A 22,971-nucleotide genomic window follows, 5' to 3' on the forward strand; every position below is an offset into this window, starting at 1 on the left:
ACATATCACTTTCACTTTTTATCTCATACTCATTGAAAAAGCGTTTAAACTTGCTTGGATGGATCTATCTATCACTATATATACATAAAAAGAAAAATACAAGCTAAATACAGTAAATGAGTTGCATATTCTACAAGAATACAGTTGACTCTTGAACAACAAGGATGTTAGGAGCACCAACACCCAGCGTGGTTGAAAATCTGCATATTATCTTTTGACTTCCCTGGAACTTCACTAATAGCCTACTGTGACTGGAAGTCTTACTGATAACAGCTGATTAACATACAGACTAGTATCTACACATATTTTATGCATTTGTAACATACCATTTATTAAGAATTTTTTTTTCAATATTTCTAGGCTATGCATTTTGCTTGTCAGTTTTTTCAAACTTTTACAAATCTCCAAAAAATGTTTCAATATATTTAGTGAAAAAAAATCTGGGCCAGGCACAGTGACTCATGCCTGTAATCCCAGCACTTTGGGAGGCTGAGGTGGGCAGATTGCTTGAGCCCAGCCTGGGCAACATGGTGAAACCTCACTTCTACCAAAAAAAAAAAAAAAAAAAAAAAAAAATGCAAAAATTAGGCAGGCGTGGTAGCACGTGCATCTGTAGTCCCAGCTACCAAAGCGGCTGAGGTGGGAGGATCACCTGAGCCTGGGAAGCAGAGTTTGTAGTGAGTGGGGATCACACCACTGCATTCCAGTCTGGGAGACACAGTAAAGCCTTGTCTCAAAAAAATAAAAAATAAAAATGCTCAGAAGCTTAGTTTCCATGTTTGTACACACAATAACTTTGTTTCAATACTGAATCACACTGTACTCTTTTTGAAGACAATTTAAACAGTATTTAATCTTGACACATAATACTACTAACAATATTCATAACTCAACCAGATAAAAATATGAAAAGCTATGACCAAATTCATATGTATATGCAGATGCCATAATGGCTGCCTGGCCAACAGCTAGTATAAAACACCATTGATTATAAGGTATATCCAGACTTCAGAGAGGTTCGAGATGTTTTTAAAGAAGTATATACACACATATACTCACACTTCTTCCAACAGACGAAATGTGATATTAAGTCAACTTTTTTTTTTTTTTTTTTTTGAGATGAAGTGTCACTCTGTTGCCCAAGTTGGAGTGCAGTGGCATGATCTTGGCTCACTGCAACCTCCAACTCCTGGGTCCCAGCAATTCTCCTGCCTCAGGCACCTGAGTAGCTGGGATTACAGGCACCCGCTAACATGTATGGCTAATTTTTGTATTTTTAGTAGAGACGGGGTTTCACTATGTCGGCCAGGCTAGTCATGAACTCCTGACCTCAGGTGATCCACCTGCCTCAGCCTCCCAAAGTGCTGGGATTACAGGCGTGAGCCACCAGGCCCTGCCTTAAGCTAACTCTTATATTCTGACAATTGGTAACTTAGGGGAAAATTTTGCATTTATCCTGGCTTTCTTACTTAGTAATGAAATGAAGAACAGCACTTTTTTTGGTAAGAACTCTTAAGATCTACCCTTCTTTTAGAATCTATTTTACTTACCTATTTTTTTGTCTGTAGAGATGGACTTTGTTGCCCAGGCTGGTCTCAAACTCCTGGGTTCGAGTGATCCTCCCACTTTGGCCTCCCAAAGGGCTGGGATTACAGAAGGAGGTATTGCGTAGGGCCAGATCTGCCCTCTTAAAGTGCACAATACCATATGGTTACTATGTTGTACAGCAGATCTCTCCAACTTACTCATCTTGCATAACTGTAACTTTATACCCACTAAACAACTCATTTCCCCTCCCCCATCCCTTAGCAATCACTTTCTATTTTCTACTTCTATTAAGTCTATTTTACAAAAACTCACATAAGTGGAATCATGCAGCATTTGTCCTTCTGTGACTGAACTATTTCACTGAGCATATCTTTCAGGTCGGATGGATAGAATTAGAATATAATCAGTTTGCAATCCCTAATGAAAAATTAGCTTACATAAGGATCATCAGTAGACATGAAATGACTCAAGATTGATGGAGAACTGGATAATCACATGGTGGTGAAGTACTGCCTGACGAATTACTTGCTGGACACAAAGGGGAAAACATAACCTTACAATGGCAAGACCTGGTTCTTGCTCTTATCACCTTAATCTCAGCTTTACCAACAGCGGGACAATCAGACTTCTGAATGCGATTTTATAAGAAAAGCCTGGCATATTCCATTTAAAAAAAAAATGTTCAGGCCAGGTGTTGTAGCTCAGGCCTGTAATCCCAACACTCTGAGAAGCTAAGGTGGATGGATCACTTAAGGTCAGGAGTTTAAGACCAGCCTGGTCAACATGATGAAACTCCATCTCTATTAAAAATACAAAAATCAGCTGGGCATAGTGGTACACGCATGTAATCCCAGCTACTCGGGAGGCTGAGGCAGGAGAATCACTTGAACCCAGGAGACGGAGGTTGCAGTAAGCCATCATGCCACTGTACTCCAGCCTGGGTGGCAGGGCGACACTCTGTCTCAAAAAAAAAAAAAAAGCTTCACCTTAACCTAACCAACCAGACCTTTCAGTATATGGTTCTCTAGTTTTCTCACAGCGAAACAAGGTTTACTAACCTTCTTGGTGCAGTTTAATGCTATTCATCTTAAATTCAATAGGTGACCTTACCCTACTTACTTTCATTGTTATAACGTATTTCTGGCATTTTATGTTTTCCATGTTTAATGCTTCCTTGTCTTCTTTTGCTGCAGATTTTGTATGTTCTATTTTTCCCACCAGCACCATCCCTGGTAATCTGGAAAATCTATAGTAAGTTTTTAGAAATGCTAACGGTACTTCTAAAGAGAAAAGTTAGCACCTCTATACTTTCTCCCACCTCTTCCTTGACTTCTGCTTTTCACCGGTATCCTCAGGAATATATTTTCCTCTGTTACATGTTAACATGTTTAACATATTTTAAGTAGAGTTTAATATCTTTTGTTTTAGAAAAATAACTGTCGGACTTTACATTTGAACAGATTTAGTGTTCATTGCCAGCTTCTCCATACCACAACTTCCCCATCTATTATTATTTTGATTCATCTCTAGAAAATTCGAGTTCTTGCATATTCGAAAATGTTTTTATAAAGACTTTACACATGGATGGTGACTTAAGTGGGTCAAACTTGGATCAAACTTTTTAATCTCAATACTCTACTATGAGAACTGCAATGCATATATCTAACAAAGGACCCATATATCCAAAATAAAGAATGCTTACCACTCAATAAGAAAAAGAAACACAACAGATAAATGGGCTTGAACAGGAACTTGAATGACTTGAACAGGAACTTGAACAGAAATGACTTAAACAGGAACTCTACAAAAGAGGGCATATGAAAAACCGCTCACCCTCATTAGGCATCAGGGAAATTCAAATTAAAACCACAATGAGATACTATTATATGTCTACCACAATGGCAAAGACTGATGGCACCATTTGCTGGTGAGAATGTGGAGCAATGCTGGCGGGAGCTTAAACCGTAACACTTTGGAAGACCAATGGTACCTACTAAAGCTGAACACACACAATTTCAGTCCCAGGTAAATACCTAAGTATATACATGTCTACATAAATGCACCAAGAGACAAGTATAAGAATGTCTTAATATCAGCATGATTCATAATAACCCCAAGTTGGAAACAACCCAAAAGACCATCAGCAACCTACTGGATAAATTGTGGTGTATTCAAAAAATGGAATACTGCACAGCTATGAGAATGAATGACAGGGGCAGATAACAAATGTATATACATACAGATAACACACGGCCAGGCACAGTGGCTCACACCTGTAATCCCAGCACTCTGGGAGGCCAAGGTGGGAGACTAACCTGGGCAACACGGCGAGACACCGTCTCTAAAAAATAATTTAAAAATTAGCCAGGCACAGTGGCTGTAGTCCCAGCTACTTCAGAGGTGTGAGGATCGCTTAAGCCAAGGAGTTCATGGTTGCAGTGAGCTATGATCACATCACTGTACTCCAGCCTGGGCAACAGTGACATCCTGTCTCTCTAAAAATAAATAAATAGGCCCAGTGCAGATTACACCTGCAATCCCAGCACTTTGGGAGGCCAAGGAGGGCGGATCACCTGAGGTCAGGAGTTCAAGGCCAGCCTGGCCAACATACAAAACCCTGGCTCTACTAAAAGAATACAAAAGTGAGCCAGGCATGGTGGAGCCAGGAGAATCACTTGAACTGGGAAGGTGAAGGTTGCAGTAAGCCGAGATTGTGCCACTATGCTCCAGCCTGGGGAACAGAGAGAGACACTGTCTCAAAAAAAAAAAAAAATTAAAAAAATAAGAAACAGATAGTATAGATGAATCTCACAAACACAACATTGAGCAAAAGCCAGAATATGAAACAGCACATACATATATATGCATGATTCCACTGCATAAAGTTCAAGAACAGGCAAAAGTGATCACTATGGCAAGATGTTAGAATAGAACAGTTACCTTAGGACAGGGGTCAGCAAACTTACTCTGTTAAGCACCAACAGTAAACATCTTAGGCTCTACAATCTCAGGGGTAACTACTCAACTCTGCTGTTGTAGTGCAAAAGTGGCTACACAGATCAACAAATGAGCATGACCATGTTTTCATAAAACTTTACAGACTCTGATATTTGGATTTCATATAATTTTCATGAGTCACGAAATTTTATTCTTTGATTGACTTTTTTTTCCCAACCATTTAAAAACATAAAAACCACTTTTATTCATGAAAATGGGCCAAGTTTGGTCTGCAGGCTGCCAGCCTATGCTTTAGTGGGCTGGGTGGCACGCGCCTGGAGGGGTGGACTTCAGAGGCGTCTAAGATGCTGGTAAAATTCTGTTCTGCTGTTTACATGAATGTGTGTCTTTTATAAAACTGTACTGAGCTGTGTGCTTGTGATTTACATACTTTCCTGTAGGTGTATTTTAATACAAAATGTTTTTTTTAATGCTTTTAAAAAAGCAAAAACAAAAACCACTTGTTTACAAAAACCTAATATTTATGTGACCAACTTTTTTTTTTTTTTTTTTGGTTAATTTGTAGGTGATTCTTCACCCTTAAAATTCAGTAAGTTAGTCAGCATTGTTATTCGTCTATTTTTCCTCATTTTTTACTGGGACATGATAACTTCTTATCATAACACTTTTTCACCTCAGAAATGTTTTTTATTCTACCTTTGACTCTCACGTTTGTTCAGTTTGCTCCACACTCTTCGCCAGGAACACTGAGTGTTCTCAAGATTCCCACCAGAATGAATGTGTGTGTGGGGTCCCTACTGTACCTCTCTTCTACCTCCCTCACTGTAATCACAGTGATACTATTCATTTCTACATTTTCCCCTGTTTTAGGGTGATCTTTCAAGACCATGCCTCTTCCTCACAGATCTGCTTTTTCTGTTAACTCCGATTCTGCCTTTTGTAGCTTCTCAATGCACTTTTAAGTGCTTTGTAATGGCACGGTTCTTCTGGAATTTAATCCATAACTCTTACGACTTCTTTATAACTTAGCACCTCATCTTTCATTTTTTATTTCATAGTGAATGTTTTCTTCAACTTCCTTGACGATATAAGTCAGTGGTTTAAACCCTGTATTTTCTCATTTTTCTTTTTTTTAAGCTTAAGTATTTGTTTGCAACGAAGCTTGTTAACACTAATGAAAATGTACAAAGCATTATAAATTTTCATATTAAATGTTATACGAATCACTCCACCTTTCCTACAGAATTTGGTTACCATGTTGACATTGTTTGCTAATCAATATTCTGACAAGAGAAGTTGATCTCTAGTCTCTTCCCTTGGCAGAACTGGTATTTTGGATCACTTGGTTCTTTATTGTAGGGGTTATTCCGTGTGTTATAAGAGGCTTAGCAGCATTCCTAGCTTCTAGACACCACTTGTGACGACCAAAAAAGTGCTCAGATATTGCCAAATGTCCCCTGGGGGAGAGGAACAGTAAGCCTCCCATTGAAAGCCACTCATTTGCCCAAAAATAGAGTGGGCAAAATTCCCTTACTCCTTTTTCTATTTTTTCTTCTTTTTCTTTTCTCCACCTTGTATGTATTTCTTTACTCATATTTACCTGGACACTGCTCAAATTCTTCCCTTAAAAATTCAGCTAGATAACTGGATGCTGCAGAGGTTTCAATCACTAGTTTGAAAGTTCAGCAGTTTGAGGGGGGATAGGAGAACTGGGCTGGCTGTGGACAGCTGCGAATGGAAAATTTCATCTCCAAGCACTCTGTTGGAGCCAATGCCTATACATTTTTATGTGTATGTTGAGGGTTGAGTTGTACTCTGTCCTGATGGGGAAAGACACTCCAGGATTTTGGTTCATTCCCTCGAAAGGGACTGAGGGGGTCACTCTGATAAGATGTCAAGTTAAAATAAAGCCCTACAGTTGGCAGGATTTTTGTTTGGTGGTTCGGCAAATATTTTTTCTTTGCACAATAGCCCTTTTGGTACTGTTGGCCCTCAGCTATAAAGCCAGCTCTTGGGATGTAATTTCTTATCTCTCTAGCCCATCATCCTCAGCCCAGACCTTATCCCCTTCAGAACAAATGGGGAACATGCTCTGCCTGCATTCCCTCCTTTCCGGAGAGCAAGCTTCTAGACAGTGGTCTCCCATCTTCTAGTCCGTTTTTCCAAGTTGTGGGGTCCCTCTGTTACTCTTCCCAACACTGGGAGTTGTGTACCCAGTGTGTCATCCTTTATTTTAATTCACTTTGATCTCAAAGTGACAGACAGCCATTGGAATTTGTGGTTGAAGATTGGGGCTATTCCCAAATTTCAGTTGATGAAACCGTCTCCTTTATTTTTATTGCTTTTGGTTCCTTCATCAGGTTTCAGGAAAGGAGTATTTTACCATCTTGCTGTTAAGTCACCATTTTTCCTTGTAGTCCTCAGGGTAATATTTCTTCCTTCTCCATAAAGGTAAAGTGGCATCACTGGGAAATGGCTCAACTCCTCTTAAGGAAAAATCTATTTTATGTCTTGTTTTGATCACTGAGAGAAGTGTTTTTTTTTCTTTCTTTCTTTTGTTCTAAAATACGTGGTAGAAAGCTTTGAGGGAGAGCTCAGGAGAGCAAAATCCAATTTTTGAGAAAATGCTGGTTATATGGCTTCAGGTGTTTTTCTTAACCCTGTGCACTTAATTCTATACTCATTAAAATAGAAAAATATGTTCTGTTCCATTTCTGCTCTAGGCTGGGGAGAGAATGAATATATCCTTTCTGCTATCAGCAATGACACTTAACACAAGAAACCACTTACTACTACCTAACAGAAAGAGAGATGCTTAATTTCTAAAAGAACCTTCCACCTTTCCACACTCTACACACAGACTAAGGCATCCACACTTTTCCAGTGGGGAACCAATGGCCAGGAATATACACAGAGCACAGCTGAGGCATTTCTTTTTTATAACACTGGTACAGAGAGACAGTATACAATTAATGTACAGGTGTCAAGTTCACACAAAGGTTCCATTTGTACCTATCTTCTCTTTCCAAACAATCCTATATAACTGCCTCAGTTTCTTAGTCTATTTTCTATTGTTTATAATGGAATACCTGAAACTGGGTAATTTATAAAGGAAAGGAATCTATCTCTTACAGTCCTGGAGTCTGAGAAGTCCAAAGTCAAGGGGCCACATCTGGTGAGGGCCTTCGTGTTGACAGGGACTTTGCAGAGTCTCAGGTGGTGCAGGGCACACGGTGAGGGGCTGCGTGTGCTAGCTCACGTCTCTCTTCCCCTTCTGAATGAGCCACCAGTCCCACTCCCAAGCTAACCTGTTAATCCATTAACCCATTAATCCATGAATGAATTAATCCATTCATGAGGGTAGAGCCTGTATCACCCAATCGCCTCTTAAAGGCCACTCCCCTCAATACTGCCTTTTGGGGATTAAGTTTCAACATGAGTTTGAGGAAACAAAAACATTCAAACCACAGAACTCAGTTTCCTGATATAATTTTAGTGGACTTAAAGCTGAAGAGCTTAAGATTATATAGCTAATTAGATTCCACTTTAATGACAGTCGATGACTGCTAGCATGATGCCTCCTGACAGTCACAAATCCACAGCCATGGGCAAGTAGAATGTTAGGCCCTACTCTGGATCAGGTGGGCTAGATAAATTTTTTAACACTAAAGTCTCAGGTCAGCTGCCTGTGAAACCATGTACAGCATGCTGTGCATTTATAATAATGGGCACATTCACGACAACAAAGAGGAAAGGTAAGGAGGTCATTCCTAAGCCCATTTGACACCTTCACAGAATATAAATATAGAGGTAGAATAGGGCTGATCAGTAGACAAAAAAATACGAAGGTACTTGCCATATGCTTAGCACCAGTCTAGATGCTTTATAAAATAAATACAACAGGTGGCCAGGCACGTTGGCTCACTTCTGTAATCCCAGCACTGTGAGAGGCCAAGATAGGTGGTTTGCTTGAGCCCAGGAGTTCAAGATTAGCCTGGGCAACATGGCAAGACCTTACCTCCTCTACAAAAAATTTAAAAAATTAGCCAGGCATAGTGGTGCATGCCTGTAGTCCTGGCTACTTGGGAGGCTGAGGCAAGAGGATCGCTCACGCCTAGGAGGTCAAGGCTGCAATGAGCTATGAGCACGCCACTGCACTCCAGCCTGGGTTACAGAGAAAGATTCTGTCTCCAAAAAAAAAAAAAAAAAAAAAAAAAGTAATCCCTTTTCTTAAGGAACCTGGGATTTAATTGCAAAGACTGGTGCACACAGAACAAAAATTTAAGGCAAGAAAGAACCCGGCATTAAATCCTGACCCTTCTTTTCTGATGCTGTTAGCCCTCCCAACCTTGAAACTATCCACTGATTCTTTAACCTACCCTCTCCTCAATTTCTTCCTACATCTTTTCCACACTTTTTTCGAAGCCTCCTGTTTGAGCTCCTCTCCCCTAGATGGTGGTATCCTCCATTCTTGGGCTTCTTTTTTTGTTTTTTTTTTTTTTTTTTTGAGATGGAATCTCGCTCTGTTGCCCAGACTGGAGTGCAGTGGTATGGTCTCGGCTCACTGCAACCTCCGCCTCCCAGGTTCAAGTGATTCTCCTGCCTCAGCCTCCCGAATAGCTGGGACTACAGGTGCATGCTACCATGCCAGGATAATTTTTTGTATTTTTAGTAGAGACAGGGTTTCACTGTGTTAGCCAGGCTGGTCTCGATCTCCCACCTTGGCCTCCCAAAGTGCGGGGATTACAGGCAGAAGCCACTGCTCCTGGCCTCAGGCTTCTTTTTAATCTATACAGTCAGCCTGGTCAAATGATTAGGACTGAACATTTCAAGTACCATCAGTCTGCCAAAGAACCACCAGTTCACAGACCCGACCAGAAAGACACTGCCAGATCCCACAGACATCTCAAAGGCCAGGTACCCAGACTTGCTGCCCTCCCGGTATTTCTAATCTTGGTGAAAGGCAGCACCATCAACCCGGTCGCCCAGCCTGGAACCTCAGGAGTCACCTGTGACCGCTCCTCCTCCCTTACTTCCACATCTAACCAGTCACTGGAACAATTAATTCTTCTCTTACTCTTTATCTCCCCTCTCCCCTCCTCCTTCCTACTCAAGGTCACTCTTGTAGTTCAGACGCCCATTATTTCTTGCCCGAACTATATCTGAGCCTGCAAACTGGTTTCTCTGGCTTTGGTATCATCCCTTCTTCCCCTGAAACTCTCCTCTCTAGCCACTCCCAATCTTTTATCCTCCACACCCGTCACACCAGAATGACCTGTATTTCCCCACGTTCTCTCATCTTCCACATCTTCATGTGGCTTTCCACATGCCTTTCATCTGCATAAACTTCAGGTCCCTTCTCCCTGTTCCTCTATTAAACTTCTATTTATCCTTTAAAACTCAGTAAGACATCATCTCCTGCAGGAAGTTCTGATACCCTCCTACTCACCTTCAGATTCCCCATCCTTTATATGGTGTCTAAATAGTCATTGTCTCAAAAAATATTTAAAAGAAATGAAGTTTCTCTTCATCTCAAAACGAAGTCAGTGGGGCAGGGAATTTATGTGATAAATTCTCATAAAAACAAAAACTGTAGAAAATAGACTTTACATGATTGTAAAGAAATAACTTTGTGTCCTCCATTCAGGACTATGTCCCATCTGAAGTTCCCTGATGGACATGCCATTGGCCACATTCACTGGACAATACCTCTCTCCCTCACCCAGACTTTCACCATGCTCCAGGCAAAGGAGATATTTTCCCCGTGGCCACTTCTTCAGAGCGAACAATAACAATCAACAGGTTAAAAATACAACATATTTCTATGAAGGCTACCACTAAAATCTACACCTCCTAACCTACTGCTTTTGCTGTGGTTTAGTCTCTGCAGCTTCCTGTTAGCTGCTCCTTGGAGACATGAGGACAACACTTACAAACTAACACAGACTGCTTCCTCATCTCTAAGACAGGGACTAGAGGATCTCAAAGGATGCATTGCCCACTAAAAAGTCATTTGGATTCATTCTCTGTCCTAAACTGGCTCCTCTTGGGAATTTCCCTGTCACTGAAAATAGACAAAATACACAAAGGCATAGAGAACAACAGTCTCTATAGCTCCTTGTCCTGCTTCTGACAATGGTGTTATAGGAGGTTGGGGGCAGGGGGAAGGAATCTCCAATGTGTATTTTTAAATATTAGAAATATATCCACAACTGTAAGTCACCTGCAATAATTCAATACAGAAATTCAACTTGTGTTAAATATTCTCTAACCTATAAACATCATACTACCTTTTAAGAGAATGGCATTTCCTTTCATAGCTTATAAATTTACTTCTTTGAAGCTTTAAGGGGTGCCTTTAATTCTAGTACTTCAAGATTCAGACAAAAAAAAATACATATGAGTCCTATCCAGACCTTCAGAAACCCATCATTTTTATATAAGGTGGTTGGGGACTTTGGTTATGTGGTGATGCCCATATTGGCTACATTGCTTATTTGGCAAAACTACCAAATAACTTTAGAGGTTGGTTGGTTTGTTTTGCTCTAAGAACTTGCATGCTTTTATGAAGTTGTCCCCGTATTCTGTTATCAGTTACTGGGTGACTTCATGGAGTCTCCACATTTTACTTCTACATCTGTGGAGAATTCTTCCTTATATTAACCTACAACTCTCTACCTACTACTGGTGAGCAGATAAGTTTCTGGAATATGGGATTGTCCCACTGTAATCCTAGAGTGAGTACTTTGATTTCTAAGCCTTGTTCCGAGCCTGAATACAAAGACAAATTCTACCATACCAAACGAAGAAGCGCCTGTTCAGGCGCAGTGGCTCATGCCTGTAATCCTACCACTTTGGGAGGCTGAGGCAGGAAGACTACCTGAACTCAGGAGCTTGAGACCAGCCTGGGCATCATGGTGAAACCCCGTGTCTACTAAAATACAAAAAGTTAGCCAGGCCAGGTGGCGCGTGCCTGTAATCCAAGCTACTAGGGAGGCTGAGACATGAGAATTGCTTGAACCCAGGAGGCAGAGGTTGCAGAGAGCCGAGATGGCACCACTCCATCCCAGCCTGGGTGACAGAGTGAGAAGCATCTGTCTAGACAATTCTGGAAAACAGAATGGGTTTTCCTAACACAAACCTCAGGCCTTCCAGAAACTGTTTCAGGGCAAATCTCTTCGTTGGCCCTCTTCATTCTACTACTATTATTTTAGTGAGGACTTGTTTCTCAACTGACCAATTTGGATCACAATATGGTATGGTGGTTAAGAGGCTAAATGCCCAGGTTCTAATCTCACTTTCACTAGTTTGTATGGTCTTGGTAAATTACTTAATCCAACTTCTGTTTCCTCATGACTAAAATGGAGCCACTGACAGTACTTACCTCATATAGCTGCTATGAGGATTAAGGGAGGTGGTGACTATAAAGTACTTGGCAGGGTGCCTAGACCAGAGCAGGTGCTTTACAAGTACTATTACTCTCAACAGCTTCCTAGCGGGTCTCCTGACACACAGTTATCACTCTCTGCCAATCCACCTTCCATGCTCCTGTTAGCATACACTTTCACATATATTTCTTGGTTATAAAATACAAATTTCATTGTAGAAAATGCAGAAAACACATAAGGGAACTATCATCCATACTCTGACCATAGAGACAATCCACTGTTGATATATTTTCTCCTAGTCTTTTTTCCATTTTTTAAAACGTAACTGAGAAGATCGTTTATAATTTGTTTCTGCTGTTTTCACCTAAGTATTTTCCTCTAATTTAACAACACAAAGTGTTGTTACCTCCCAGTTTCTGGAGGTCTGGTTTCTCTGATGCTGACAGATGCTTGCACTTTTGCTTACTGCCTTCAAGCGAAGACGTATCCTCTCTAGTGAGGGCTCCTCAGGTCCAAGGAATGCAGGAGAACAGAGGTTTCAGGTCACCCTTGCAGTCTTGACAGGCTTGCTCCTTCTGCCCCATCCTGCAAGCCTGCTCTTTCTGCCCCAAGACTGTGCTTGTGTACTCCTCAGTCTGAAGAGCCTTTTCGCCTCTCCCCATCTGTGTTCACTACAGTTTTCAAAACCCAGCTCTAAACAAGTTTCCTAGATAAAACATGACCTCCCATGATGACAACCCAGCCTGGAGCTACAGTGCACTCCTACAGTTTTGCCACTTCCATACAACAGCATGGGCCTTGGAGGTAAAAGGCACTCGGCACACACTGGTTGAGTGGGTAACAAAATACTTTATTGTCTATCTTTTTGTTTGTTTCTTAAGTAAACCATAGGCTGGGCACAGTGGTTCATGACTATAATCCCAGCACTTGGCGAGGCTGAGAAGAGAGGATCGTTTGAGCCCAGGAGTTTGAGACAAGCCTGGGCAACACAGTGAGACTTTGTCTCTACAAAAAATATTTTTAAATCAGCCAAGTATGGTAGTATGCGCCTGTAATTCCAGCTACTCAGGAGACTGAGGTGGGAAGACCGCTTGAGCCCAAGAAGTAGAGGCTGCAGCGAGCAGAGATTGTGCCACTGCATTCCAACCCGGGCAACAGAGTGAGACTTTGTCTTAAAAAAAAAAAAACAAACAAGCAAACAAAAAACAAAGTAAACCACAAAGTCCTTCAGCGATGAACCATGTCTCTTAATTTTATCCTTGCTGGTAGTTATACATGGCTAGGTAATTAATAAATGATGAACAGTCAACTTTTTTTTTCCTTTACTAAGGTACGGTTTTACTTTTCTTGCCTTATTGAACTTGATAGGCTTGATAACAGCTGACACTCTTGTGCCAACACAGCTCTAAGTGCTTTACACACAGTAACTAATTTCATCCTTACAACAGCCGCCGTGAGGTAGGTACTATTATCATTTTCATTGTACATATGAGGAAGCAGAAACCCTGATGGGTTATGTAAAATGCACAAGCACTCCCAGCTAGTAAGTGATGGAGTTGGGATGCAAATTTAAAAACTAGTTTGACCACATGATATAATTAAATTCAACAATTAAAATATTTACTAAGGATCAACTATGTCTTAAAACACTAGGCAAGAAAATTTCCCACATTGCAGAAGGAGAAACGAGGTGCTAAACACAGGCGGGTGGGACAGACACATACACACACGGAGAAAAGGGTAGGCAGACCCCATGATCAGAGTAAGTTTCCCCTGTATGCTGCTAAATAAGAGGGCCCTAGAAGTCATGTCATTATTAGTCATATCTAAGAATGGATAGGGCCAGTGGGAACTACAATCTCAGGGCATGTCTGTGAGTGCCTGACAGCATATCAGTTCACCACCAGGTATGAACCCTGGGGCCAGCTTTTCCCTCTTCTGCACATGACTCCTTGTCACCCACCCCTCTGCCTCATAACCCAGGAGTCGGGGGGTGGCTGTAGCAGGCAGAACAGCCAAGCTCCTCCTCACTGACCGGGAGACAACATCCCAACAAGTCCATGACTTACTTGATATTTACATATTTTCACAAGTAGGGAAGAAGGCCTTTTCCCAAGGCCCATCTGTGTATCATAAAAAGACAAGAATTCAATATGCTCATCGCCAGCATCACCGTGTTTTCTGTCAACATCTGAAACATACATATCTTTTACAGAACACTCCATAAACAGAGCGTGGGAACCAAGTGGAGGGACCTGGAGCTTACCACTGCCTCAGGGGCCTCCCAGAGATAGCACACTTAGAAGGGAGTGTTCCTCAGCGGCCTGCACCCTTCTCTCATTCCAGAAGGCAAGACTCTGAAGTTGACTCAACTCCTTAGTGCTCTCTTACACATAGCACAGCCTCAACCATGACTTGCATGCTAACTACATCCAAACGTGTAACTCAGACCCTGACCTGGTCTCCTGGCCCCTTCAGATGCAGCTCATCCAAAGGAAACTCACTTCCTGTCCTCCCAATCCATGTTCTCAGTGAACGCCACCATCCCAGGCAGAGGCCTGCAGTGTCTCATCCCCTCCTCCCACAAGACTTCCTCCGGAGACCTTCCAACCCCTCCCTCTGCCACCGGCTGTTTCATGCCAGGCCCTTGTCATTTCTTGCCTGGCTCATGACAGCAGCTTTCTTAACAGCTATGCCTCGCCTCCTCAACCCCTCAAAGCTTTCCTCCCCACCACAAGCCAGAAGTCTTTCAAAAGCACGAGGTGACAGGGCATTCCTTGCTTTAAAATCCTCAGGAGCTCACTACTACCTGTGGGGTCAAGTCAAACACTCGGCCTTGGCTCCCTGGGCCCTATACAGTCTGGCCCCTGACCATCCTCCCCACCCACCAAGCCACCTTTTGTTCATCCCCACATATACCCAACCCCTTTTGCTCCTGCATGACCAAGAAGAGACCAAGTAAGTCCTACTCCCTCATAGCCACTAAGCTGTTGCCCAAGCTGTCCCCCTCTTCTTAGAATGTGTCCTTCCATCTGATGGCTCTGCAGGGCTCAGCACAAACACTACCTCCTACAGGAAGTCCTCTATTATGCCTTCGCCTCCATTTGTGTATCAAAGCAGCCTATGCCCACCTCTACCAACGTGGCATATCCCAACGTATCACACTGGTTTCTTTCAATGTCTTTTCCACTAGGCTATGAGCTCATTTCTGTGTTCCCAGAACTCAGTGTGGCAGTTGGCACAAAATAAATGTTTGGCAAATGAAAGAGCCTAGAAAACGTAGCTCACCAGGCCACAGCCCTTTCTCTGCCCTTCCCTGATACCCAGGCGGACTTACCGACGCAATCGCAGGTAGGGAACTCGGCCTGGGCTCTCTTGGCAGGTGTGTCCAGCAGACTCTTGGTGGGTGTGTCCAGGTACTTAAGAGGTGACTCCAAGAAGCCACTGAGGGTAGGTGTGAGTGGGTTCTCAGCCTTGGTGGGTGTGGCCTCCTGGCCTCCCTCTTCTGAATGGAAGCAGGTGGTTGAGAGCACAGTCACAGCCCCTGAAGACTCAATCTTGATTTGCTTGGGGGAACGGGTGGCAAAAGGGCTCTCAGGGGCTGGGAGACATGTTTGCTGGTTCTCAGGGTCCTGAATGGGCACAGAAGGGGGGCCGGGAAGCCCAAAGCTATCTCCAAATTCAGCCTCAAACTGCCGGATAAGCTCTTCCAGCTTGTCATCGGCAGGGGGAAGAGGGCCGGTGGAGCCTGGCTGCAAGGTTGTCATGGGGCTGGGGGACCTCATTTCCTGAGTAGGGGGCAGCAGGCTGTCCCTGGAGGGACTAGGTGCAAATAGCGCAAGAGAAGGTTCTGGGGGCAGGGGCACAGCAGAGCCCTGTGAGGCAGGCAGAGGGGCCGGTGGATGAGCCTGCGCTTCCTCGGAGGCCGGGGACCTGAGCCCTTCTAGGACAATCTGCCGGACAGGTGGGAAGAGGGGCTGTGCTTCCCGGGGCCTGGATTTCTTGATCTGAATGGGCTTTCGGACACTAGGCTTGATCCCAGGGGCAGCTTTCTCCGTTCCCAAGGGACCTCCAGCTGGTGTTGGGAGCTTCTTCTTCTTCTCCTTGGGTGGTCTGTCTGGAAGCCGTGGGGCAGGTGAGCTTGGTGGGGGCCACCAGCCAGGAGCAGAAGGCTCCGAAGGAGCAGGGAAGGAGGTGTCATGTGTCTGTTCTAGGAAGAGGCTACGCTTGTGGTGGAGGTGCTGCTGCAGGGCGGTCTGGGCCTTCTGATGGGTGTCGGGCTCCAAGGATGGCATGGGAGCCTCCCTCTGAAGTACGGGGGATGGGGCCGGGGCTGGGGAGGAAGAGGGTGCCTCCACCTTGACCTTGGGCTTGGTAGGCAGGGCCTCAGGCCGCTTGAATACTGACTGGATGTAATCACTGGCACTGCCTAACAGCTGCTCCAGTTCAGCCATGGGGTCGGGGCTTGGGCGAGGCATGGGCCAGGAGTTCCGGGGTGTTGCTGTAGGGGTGTCGGTGCCCCAGGCTTCAGGGAACTCAGTTCTAGGAGTTGCCGGAGGGAAGGCAGAGCTATCAGGAGCAAAAGATGAGTGCTCTTCAGGGGGAACCACAGGCCATGAGGGAGTCCGGAGGTAAGACTGGGGAGATCTGAAAGGGGCAGGAGGTGACAAGGCCTCAGGAAGGGGGCAGGAAGACTGGGGGGTGGAATGAGAAGGCTGCGGGAGGGCGGAGGAGAGCTGTGTGAGGGCCTCGATGGCAATGGCGGTCTGCAAGCTGATGTTTTTTTCCTTGGCGATGCTCAGGGCACTCTGGGACAGGGGCAGGCCCTCTGGGGGAGAGATCTGGGGCACCTCAGAGCTGAGGAGTGGCCTGGTGCTTGGTGCTGGGAGGCTGGCCTCACCAGGAGGCAGAGGCCCTGGGAGCCTGGGCCGCTCCTCCCCTCCTTCCATGACCACAGACTTGATCTTCCCCTCCAGCCACTCGAGGTAGTCAGGGCATTCTGGGCCATCGCAGTTGCAGTTGGGTGGTTTCATGCCATGCCGCGCGAGGGCCAGGGCCGTCTGCAATGTGTCAAGGTCTTCGCTGCCAGCAGAGCAGCCCTCGGGCCCTGGCCGGGGTCCCCTGCTGTTGTTCCCAGCCTCACGACTCATCTCACGGTTGAAGGTTTCATAGAGCCGGGTGCTAAGGACCCCATAAGAGGATACAGCTTCGGCCACAGCCGAAAAGGCCACCAGATCGTGGGCATCTTCCAGGCGAGCAGTATGAGCTGGGCCTGGGGCAGCCTCCCAGTCGGGCTTTTGGTCTACCCGCCAAGGACCCCCAGTCCCCAGTAGACTGGGTCCAGCGGGTTCTCTAGCACCATTGACCGGCACCCCTGAGGCGCTTAGCTGCCGTGAGTCCCCATGGTACACTGGCCCTGAGTCCATCTGACCTGGAACAGGTCCATCAACTGGGCTGAGCTCTGAGCCTGTCTAAAGAGAGAGAGAGGGGGGAAAAAGGAAAAAAATGAACCACACTATTTGAAAAGCATTTCCCTGCTTCATACCACTCAGGAATCACATCTGACCCCCAACTTTTCTCACAAATCCTCTCTCTGGTACTTCTTCAGCCTCCAGTTCATCTTCCCATGTCTCTGGTTCCCTAGCGAGCTCCACCAGCAGAAATAAAAAGATCTTTAAGATACTTTTAAAGAGAAGATCCTAATGTGACATTCTTAGTGTTGCTCAGAAACTTTCAGAGCCTCAGATCAATCACACGAATCAGGCTCTCCTAAAACCAGGGAAACACAAAAAGATCCTTAATTCACAATGATTAAAGTCACACTGGACTTTGTTTTTTGTCAAGATGAAAAGAAATCCAACCAAGCCTGTGTGTACACATGTGCTCTAAGAATGAAGTGTAGGTTTGTCCGGGTAGGGAAAGAAGAACTTTGATTAACAAATTCAGCCTAGGCCAGGGTCAGCCATGGCTTCCTAGTGGGAACCCATAGTTCTTTTCTTCCCCTAAAACTGTCCTCACTTAAGCCCAGGCTGAGCACGGAAAGCTGGCAACAGACCACATTCCCACACGCAGCCCCAGGCCTGAGGGAAACACTGATGATCTGACACAGCATGCATTTAGCCCCATGCCGGGTCAGTCATGCCAAAGACAAGCAAGTTGCTGCTTAGAGAAGGATCCAAGTCTCTCCCTGAGCCCAGGAATGACCACTACATACCTCATACCCACAAAAGCACACCAAAGGAGGAAGATGAGAGGAAAAGGGCCAGGAGGGCCCAGCCCAGCAAGTTCAAAGTGAATACAAAGATGGGAAATTGAGTTTGCAGACCCATCCCTGAGGAGAGGAAAGCTCTCCCTTACTATAGAATGCTAAGAGAAATTACAGAAGAATTGAGGGATTTAGAAAGTCACCAGTGGAAGCAGGTGAAAGCTTGATAAGGTACAGGATGTATGCATGGTCTTAATGCATCTCCTCGAAAATTACATGAGTACAATAGTAACTGTAGTGGAGAGATCTGGTAGACATCACCTTAACCCAAATGACAGTTATCACCACCAATACTAAGACAAACCAACACCATATGCCTCTTGATGTAAGACATTGCGAATAACTTAATACTACTCACACAGAACTCCTGCCAAAATGTATAACCTGAATCTAATCATGAGGAAACATCACATAAACCCAAATTAAAGGGTATTCTAGAAAGTACCTGGGTTGTTCTCTTCAAAAAAGTTCAAAGTCAAGAAAAACAATCTCTTCTAGCTTACATAGACCAAAAAGAACAGCTAAATGCGTGTTCATGGGTTAGACCTTAGACTGGGGAAAAACAGCACTATTTTTACTTGGGACAACTCATGAAATGTGAATATGGACGTGGGTAAGATAATATTCTGTCATTCCTAATCTTGACTTGGATCATTAGACAATGAGTTACATAAGAGAGTGCCCTTGTTCTCAAGATACACATACTGAAGTATTTAGAAGTAAAGGGACAGTACAGACAGTCCACAACTTACGATGGTTCCACTTAAGATTCTGACTTTGTGACATGCATTCAATAGAAACCATACTTTGAATTTTAATCTTTTCTGAGGCTAGTGATACTTTTGCGACGCTGGGCAGTGGCAGCAAGCCACAGCCCTGGGTCAACCACGCAATCACCAAGGTAAACAACTGAGGCTCCACAGTGTTCTGTGTTTTAACACATATTGTGCTGTGTTTTAAAATCTCATCATGTCTATAAAATGCCCATTTTGTTTGTTTGTTCGTTTTTTGAGATGGCGTCTGGCTCTGCCACCTAGGCTGGAGTGCAGTGGCGCAACCTCGGCCACTGCAACTTCCGTCTCCCAGGTTCCAGCAATTCTCCTGCCTCGGCCTCCCAAGTAGCTGAGATTACAGGTGCCTGCCACCACGCCCAGCTAATTTTTGTATTTTTGTAGAGATGGGGTTTCACTGAATTAGCCAGGCTGGTCTGAAACTCCTGACCTTAGGTTACCTGCCCATCTCAGCCTCCCAAAGTGCTGGGATTACAGGAATGCGCTTGGCTAAAATGCCCATTTTTGACTTACAATACTTTCAATTTATGATTAGTTTATTGGGACGTAACTCAGTCATAAGTTGAGGAACATTGTGTACTCAATCTCAAATGGTTCAGAAAAGAACTATATGCATATGTAAAAAATATGTATATATAGACAAAATAATAAGTAAATGAGGCAAAACCTACAAATTTGGGGTATGTGGGAGTCCCAAGTATGATGCCTGCTATTTTTCTATACATTTTTAAATTCTGTAAAAATAAAAAGCTAAAAAAGAAATCAGTCCTTCAGGTAGAACACAAAGTGTTTTATTTATTTATTTTAGAGACACACTCTCACCCAGGCCAGAGTTCAGTGGCATGATCATAATTCACTGCAGCCTTGAACTCCTGGACTCAAGCAATCCTCTCACCTCAGTCTATCAAGTAGCTGAGACTTCATGCATGTACCACGCCCAGCTAATTTTTTTTTTTTTTTTAAAGAGCCAGAGTCTTGCTATGTTGCCCCAGGCTGATATCTAACTTCTGGCCTCAAATGATCCTCTTGCCTTAGCCTGCTAAAGTGTCGGGATTATAGGTGCGAGACACTGTGTCTGGCCTCAAAGTGTTTTAAATAGGTGGCTAAAATGATGCCACTCCTAAAACTGTCAAGACAAGACCATCATGGGCTCCTAAATGTGGTGGGAAACCAGGGTTTGGGATGAGTTCCGTGGGAGGCTGGCAGAGGCCCCAGCCTGTAGTTCCTGCCTCATCCTCATCCCTGCCCCCATTCTGGCCACAAAAGACCCTCATGCTTTTCTAACAGGCCATGTTCTCTGACGTCGCTAGGCTTTGTACACGCAGTTCTCATTGCCTGGAATGCCCTTCTTAGCCTCTTAGAGCAGCCTCTCTGGCTTATCCTTCAAGCATCAGCTCAGTGTCACCTCCTCCCCTACCTACTTCACAGAATTATCTGTGGCTCCTTCCCTGGGTTCTCAGGGCACGTCTATTAGCACTTATCACATGCCACTACTGTTATTTGTTCAAGCAGCTGCCTCCCTTCCCCACTGGATGGTGGCTCCTGCCAGGCAGGGTCCAAATCTCAACGACTCCTGTGCTTCCTGCCCATAGCTGGAGCAGCAACACTCAGGCAAATGAAGGCCCTGCCATCCCCACTGGCCATGGAATATAACAGCCTTTCCCTGGCCCCAGTGGAAGACTGCCTTTCAGAAGTCTAGGAATGTGGCGGGGATCACCCAGAACTCTGTTCTTTCTTAGAAGCCTAAACGAATGTGGCTCAGGAGGCTCTACAGTCTGAAGTGGTCAAATCTCACATGCACCTGCATAAAAGATGGAGGGGGCATACACAGCCAAGAAGAAACACCAGAGAGTAGCATGGATTTACGAAAGTGTCAGGAAGACTAATGCTACACGAGAGGAGGCTTCCCCAAAATGGTCAGGACAACTAAAAGAGATTCAAAAAGTTATTTTTGGTGTGTGAATAAGAACAACGAAGGGCTAGGATGGCTCTTGTGCCTCTGAATTCCCTGGGAAGGAAAATGCTTCTCGGACCAAAAAGAGGAAAAAGGGGAAACTAGACACAGATAAGAGGTAAGTGAAGCCAGCATGGATGGGGAGATCTTAAGAAACTCTAAATTCCCATTTCCCAACCAAAGGATCCCACTGACACCTTTCTCAACAGCTGTCAGTGATGCCAGAGGAAACCTGCCAGCAGGAGACGGGGCCAACAGGCAAGAGAAAGAGACGCGTCCTTCCCTGCTCACAGTCTGCTGCATTTAAGAACAGCTCAGGTAAGAACCTCAAGGAGTCAGGTTCCACAGAAGGCCATTAACCTACCAACATCCAAACAATCTTAGTGCTTTGAGTCATGGGGTCACTAGACCAGCAGATGAGGAGATACTGTGGCTGACAGGTCACAAAGCTGAGAGCTTCAGGCCAAATCTGCCCCAAGTTTGTTTTAGTTGCCTATATGGTGTTAATGTTTTGTTTTTTGAGATGGAATCTTGCTCTGTTGACCAGGTTGGAGTGCAATGGCACAATCTCAGCTCACTGCAACCTCCACCTCCTGGGTTCAAGTGAGTCTCCTGCCTCAGTCTGAGTAAGGGACTACAGGCACGCACCACCATGCCCCACTAGTTTTTTGTATTTTAGTAGAGACGGGGTTTCACCATGTTGGCCAGGATGGTCTTGATCTCCTGACGTTGTGATCCATCCACCTCAGCCTCCCAAGTGCTGGAATTACAGGCGTGAGCCACTGCACCCGGCCAGTGTTAACGTTTTGGTTTTCCCAACATTCGAAAATCAAATTCCACATGAAACCTGATTTTCTTGAAGGTCCACACTTCTATGGGCAAATCTGTAACTGAGCAGGCTACTGCTTCCATAGAATACAACTACTCCAACTCACCCCCAGCTTTCCCGCTCCACACTGCCTTCTTGAAACCAAGGCCGGGGTCAGGAATTACTTATTAATTGCTTGAATTAATTATCACTTCATTCACTTGTGTTACCTGCCAACTTTCTGTAGGCCTTTGACTTTGCAACTTTGGCTGTCTGTGTTCAAGTTTCACAAAGTCTGCCATTACACTTTCGAGGCCAGCTACAGAGAATGACAGGCTGAAGGGCTGGTTCGCCACTGTGAAATGACCATGCTCAAAGGGTACAAGAGGTGTATCAACTTAGTGGCCTGCCACAGGGCTCTGTTCTTGGAACTATCTTGTTCAATATATTTATCAATAATGATAGAGAAGGCACACTTAATAAATAAGTAGATGTTGAAAATAGAAGGGATAAAGCTATGTTGAGTGACAGAACCAGGTGCCAAAAGGTCAACAGACTAAAGAGAAAAAAATCTAAAAGGGTGAACCAGGTCTCACAAACTCCAAACCACACCTGTGCGAATAAATTAAAGATGGGAGAAGCACATAATAGCAGCAGCAGTATCCATAAAAATATCTTAGCAATCAGGAGAGGTAAAACCCTGAGAGCTAAATGACAGCACACCCAGTATGATGTGATGTGGCAGCTTCAAAGGATCTTACAACCCAGTTTTTTTTTTTCCAAAAAATTTCACTGCAATCCACAGTAAGAAATACATTTTACACTGTGATCCTTTAGCTACTTATATATGGCAAGTTTCGTAAAACAGTACTTTCCCTTAATAGATACATTAATGCATCTTTCTTCTTTATTTCTGAATGCAAGTTACAACTTTCCAAATTGACTTTGGGGTCTACTAATGGGTCCTGACCCACAGTCTGACACACACAGCTGCGACCTGACCTGAACAGGACTACAGCACAGGCAGTGACAGCCCTGCTGTGCTTGGCAGTCCCCGCCTGAACGCAGACTTCCCTGTGGGGCTGTACCCTCTGGGCACAGAGGAAGGCGAGCACGATGGTTCAAAACCACAAGAGGAACAGCTCCCTTTTGGCTCTGAAGGAGATAAAACTCCAGAAAGTCCTTCAACATCTGAAGGCCTACTGTTTGTAAAAAGAATTAGACTTGTTTTGGGTGGCCTTAAGGCATGGAATTAGAAA

At 44.4% G+C, this 22,971-nt stretch overlaps 1 protein-coding gene across 2 annotated transcripts; it reads right to left on the bottom strand.

The window, feature by feature from the left end:
- Positions 1–8,647: 8,647 nt before the first annotated feature.
- On the bottom strand, positions 8,648–19,236 carry LOC116546148 (methylcytosine dioxygenase TET3-like). Of its 2 annotated transcripts, XM_032272485.1 has the most exons (2): positions 15,238–19,236; positions 8,648–8,932 (listed from the first exon to the last, which is right to left on the bottom strand). In XM_032272485.1, exons 1-2 carry the CDS (start codon positions 17,318–17,320, stop codon positions 8,904–8,906), a joined length of 2,112 nt encoding a protein of 703 aa, XP_032128376.1. In that variant the 5' UTR covers positions 17,321–19,236; the 3' UTR covers positions 8,648–8,903. The 2 variants fall into 2 exon arrangements, with proteins under 2 accessions (XP_032128376.1, XP_032128375.1); XM_032272484.1 differs by lacking the exon at positions 8,648–8,932 and having other exon boundaries at positions 13,016–19,236.
- Between the last annotated feature and the right edge of the window lie 3,735 nt (positions 19,237–22,971).

The sequence above is a fragment of the Sapajus apella genome, unplaced genomic scaffold (assembly GCF_009761245.1).
Source record: "Sapajus apella isolate SASKATOON/1434 unplaced genomic scaffold, GSC_monkey_1.0 scaffold630, whole genome shotgun sequence".
Classification (NCBI taxonomy): Eukaryota; Metazoa; Chordata; class Mammalia; order Primates; family Cebidae; genus Sapajus; species Sapajus apella.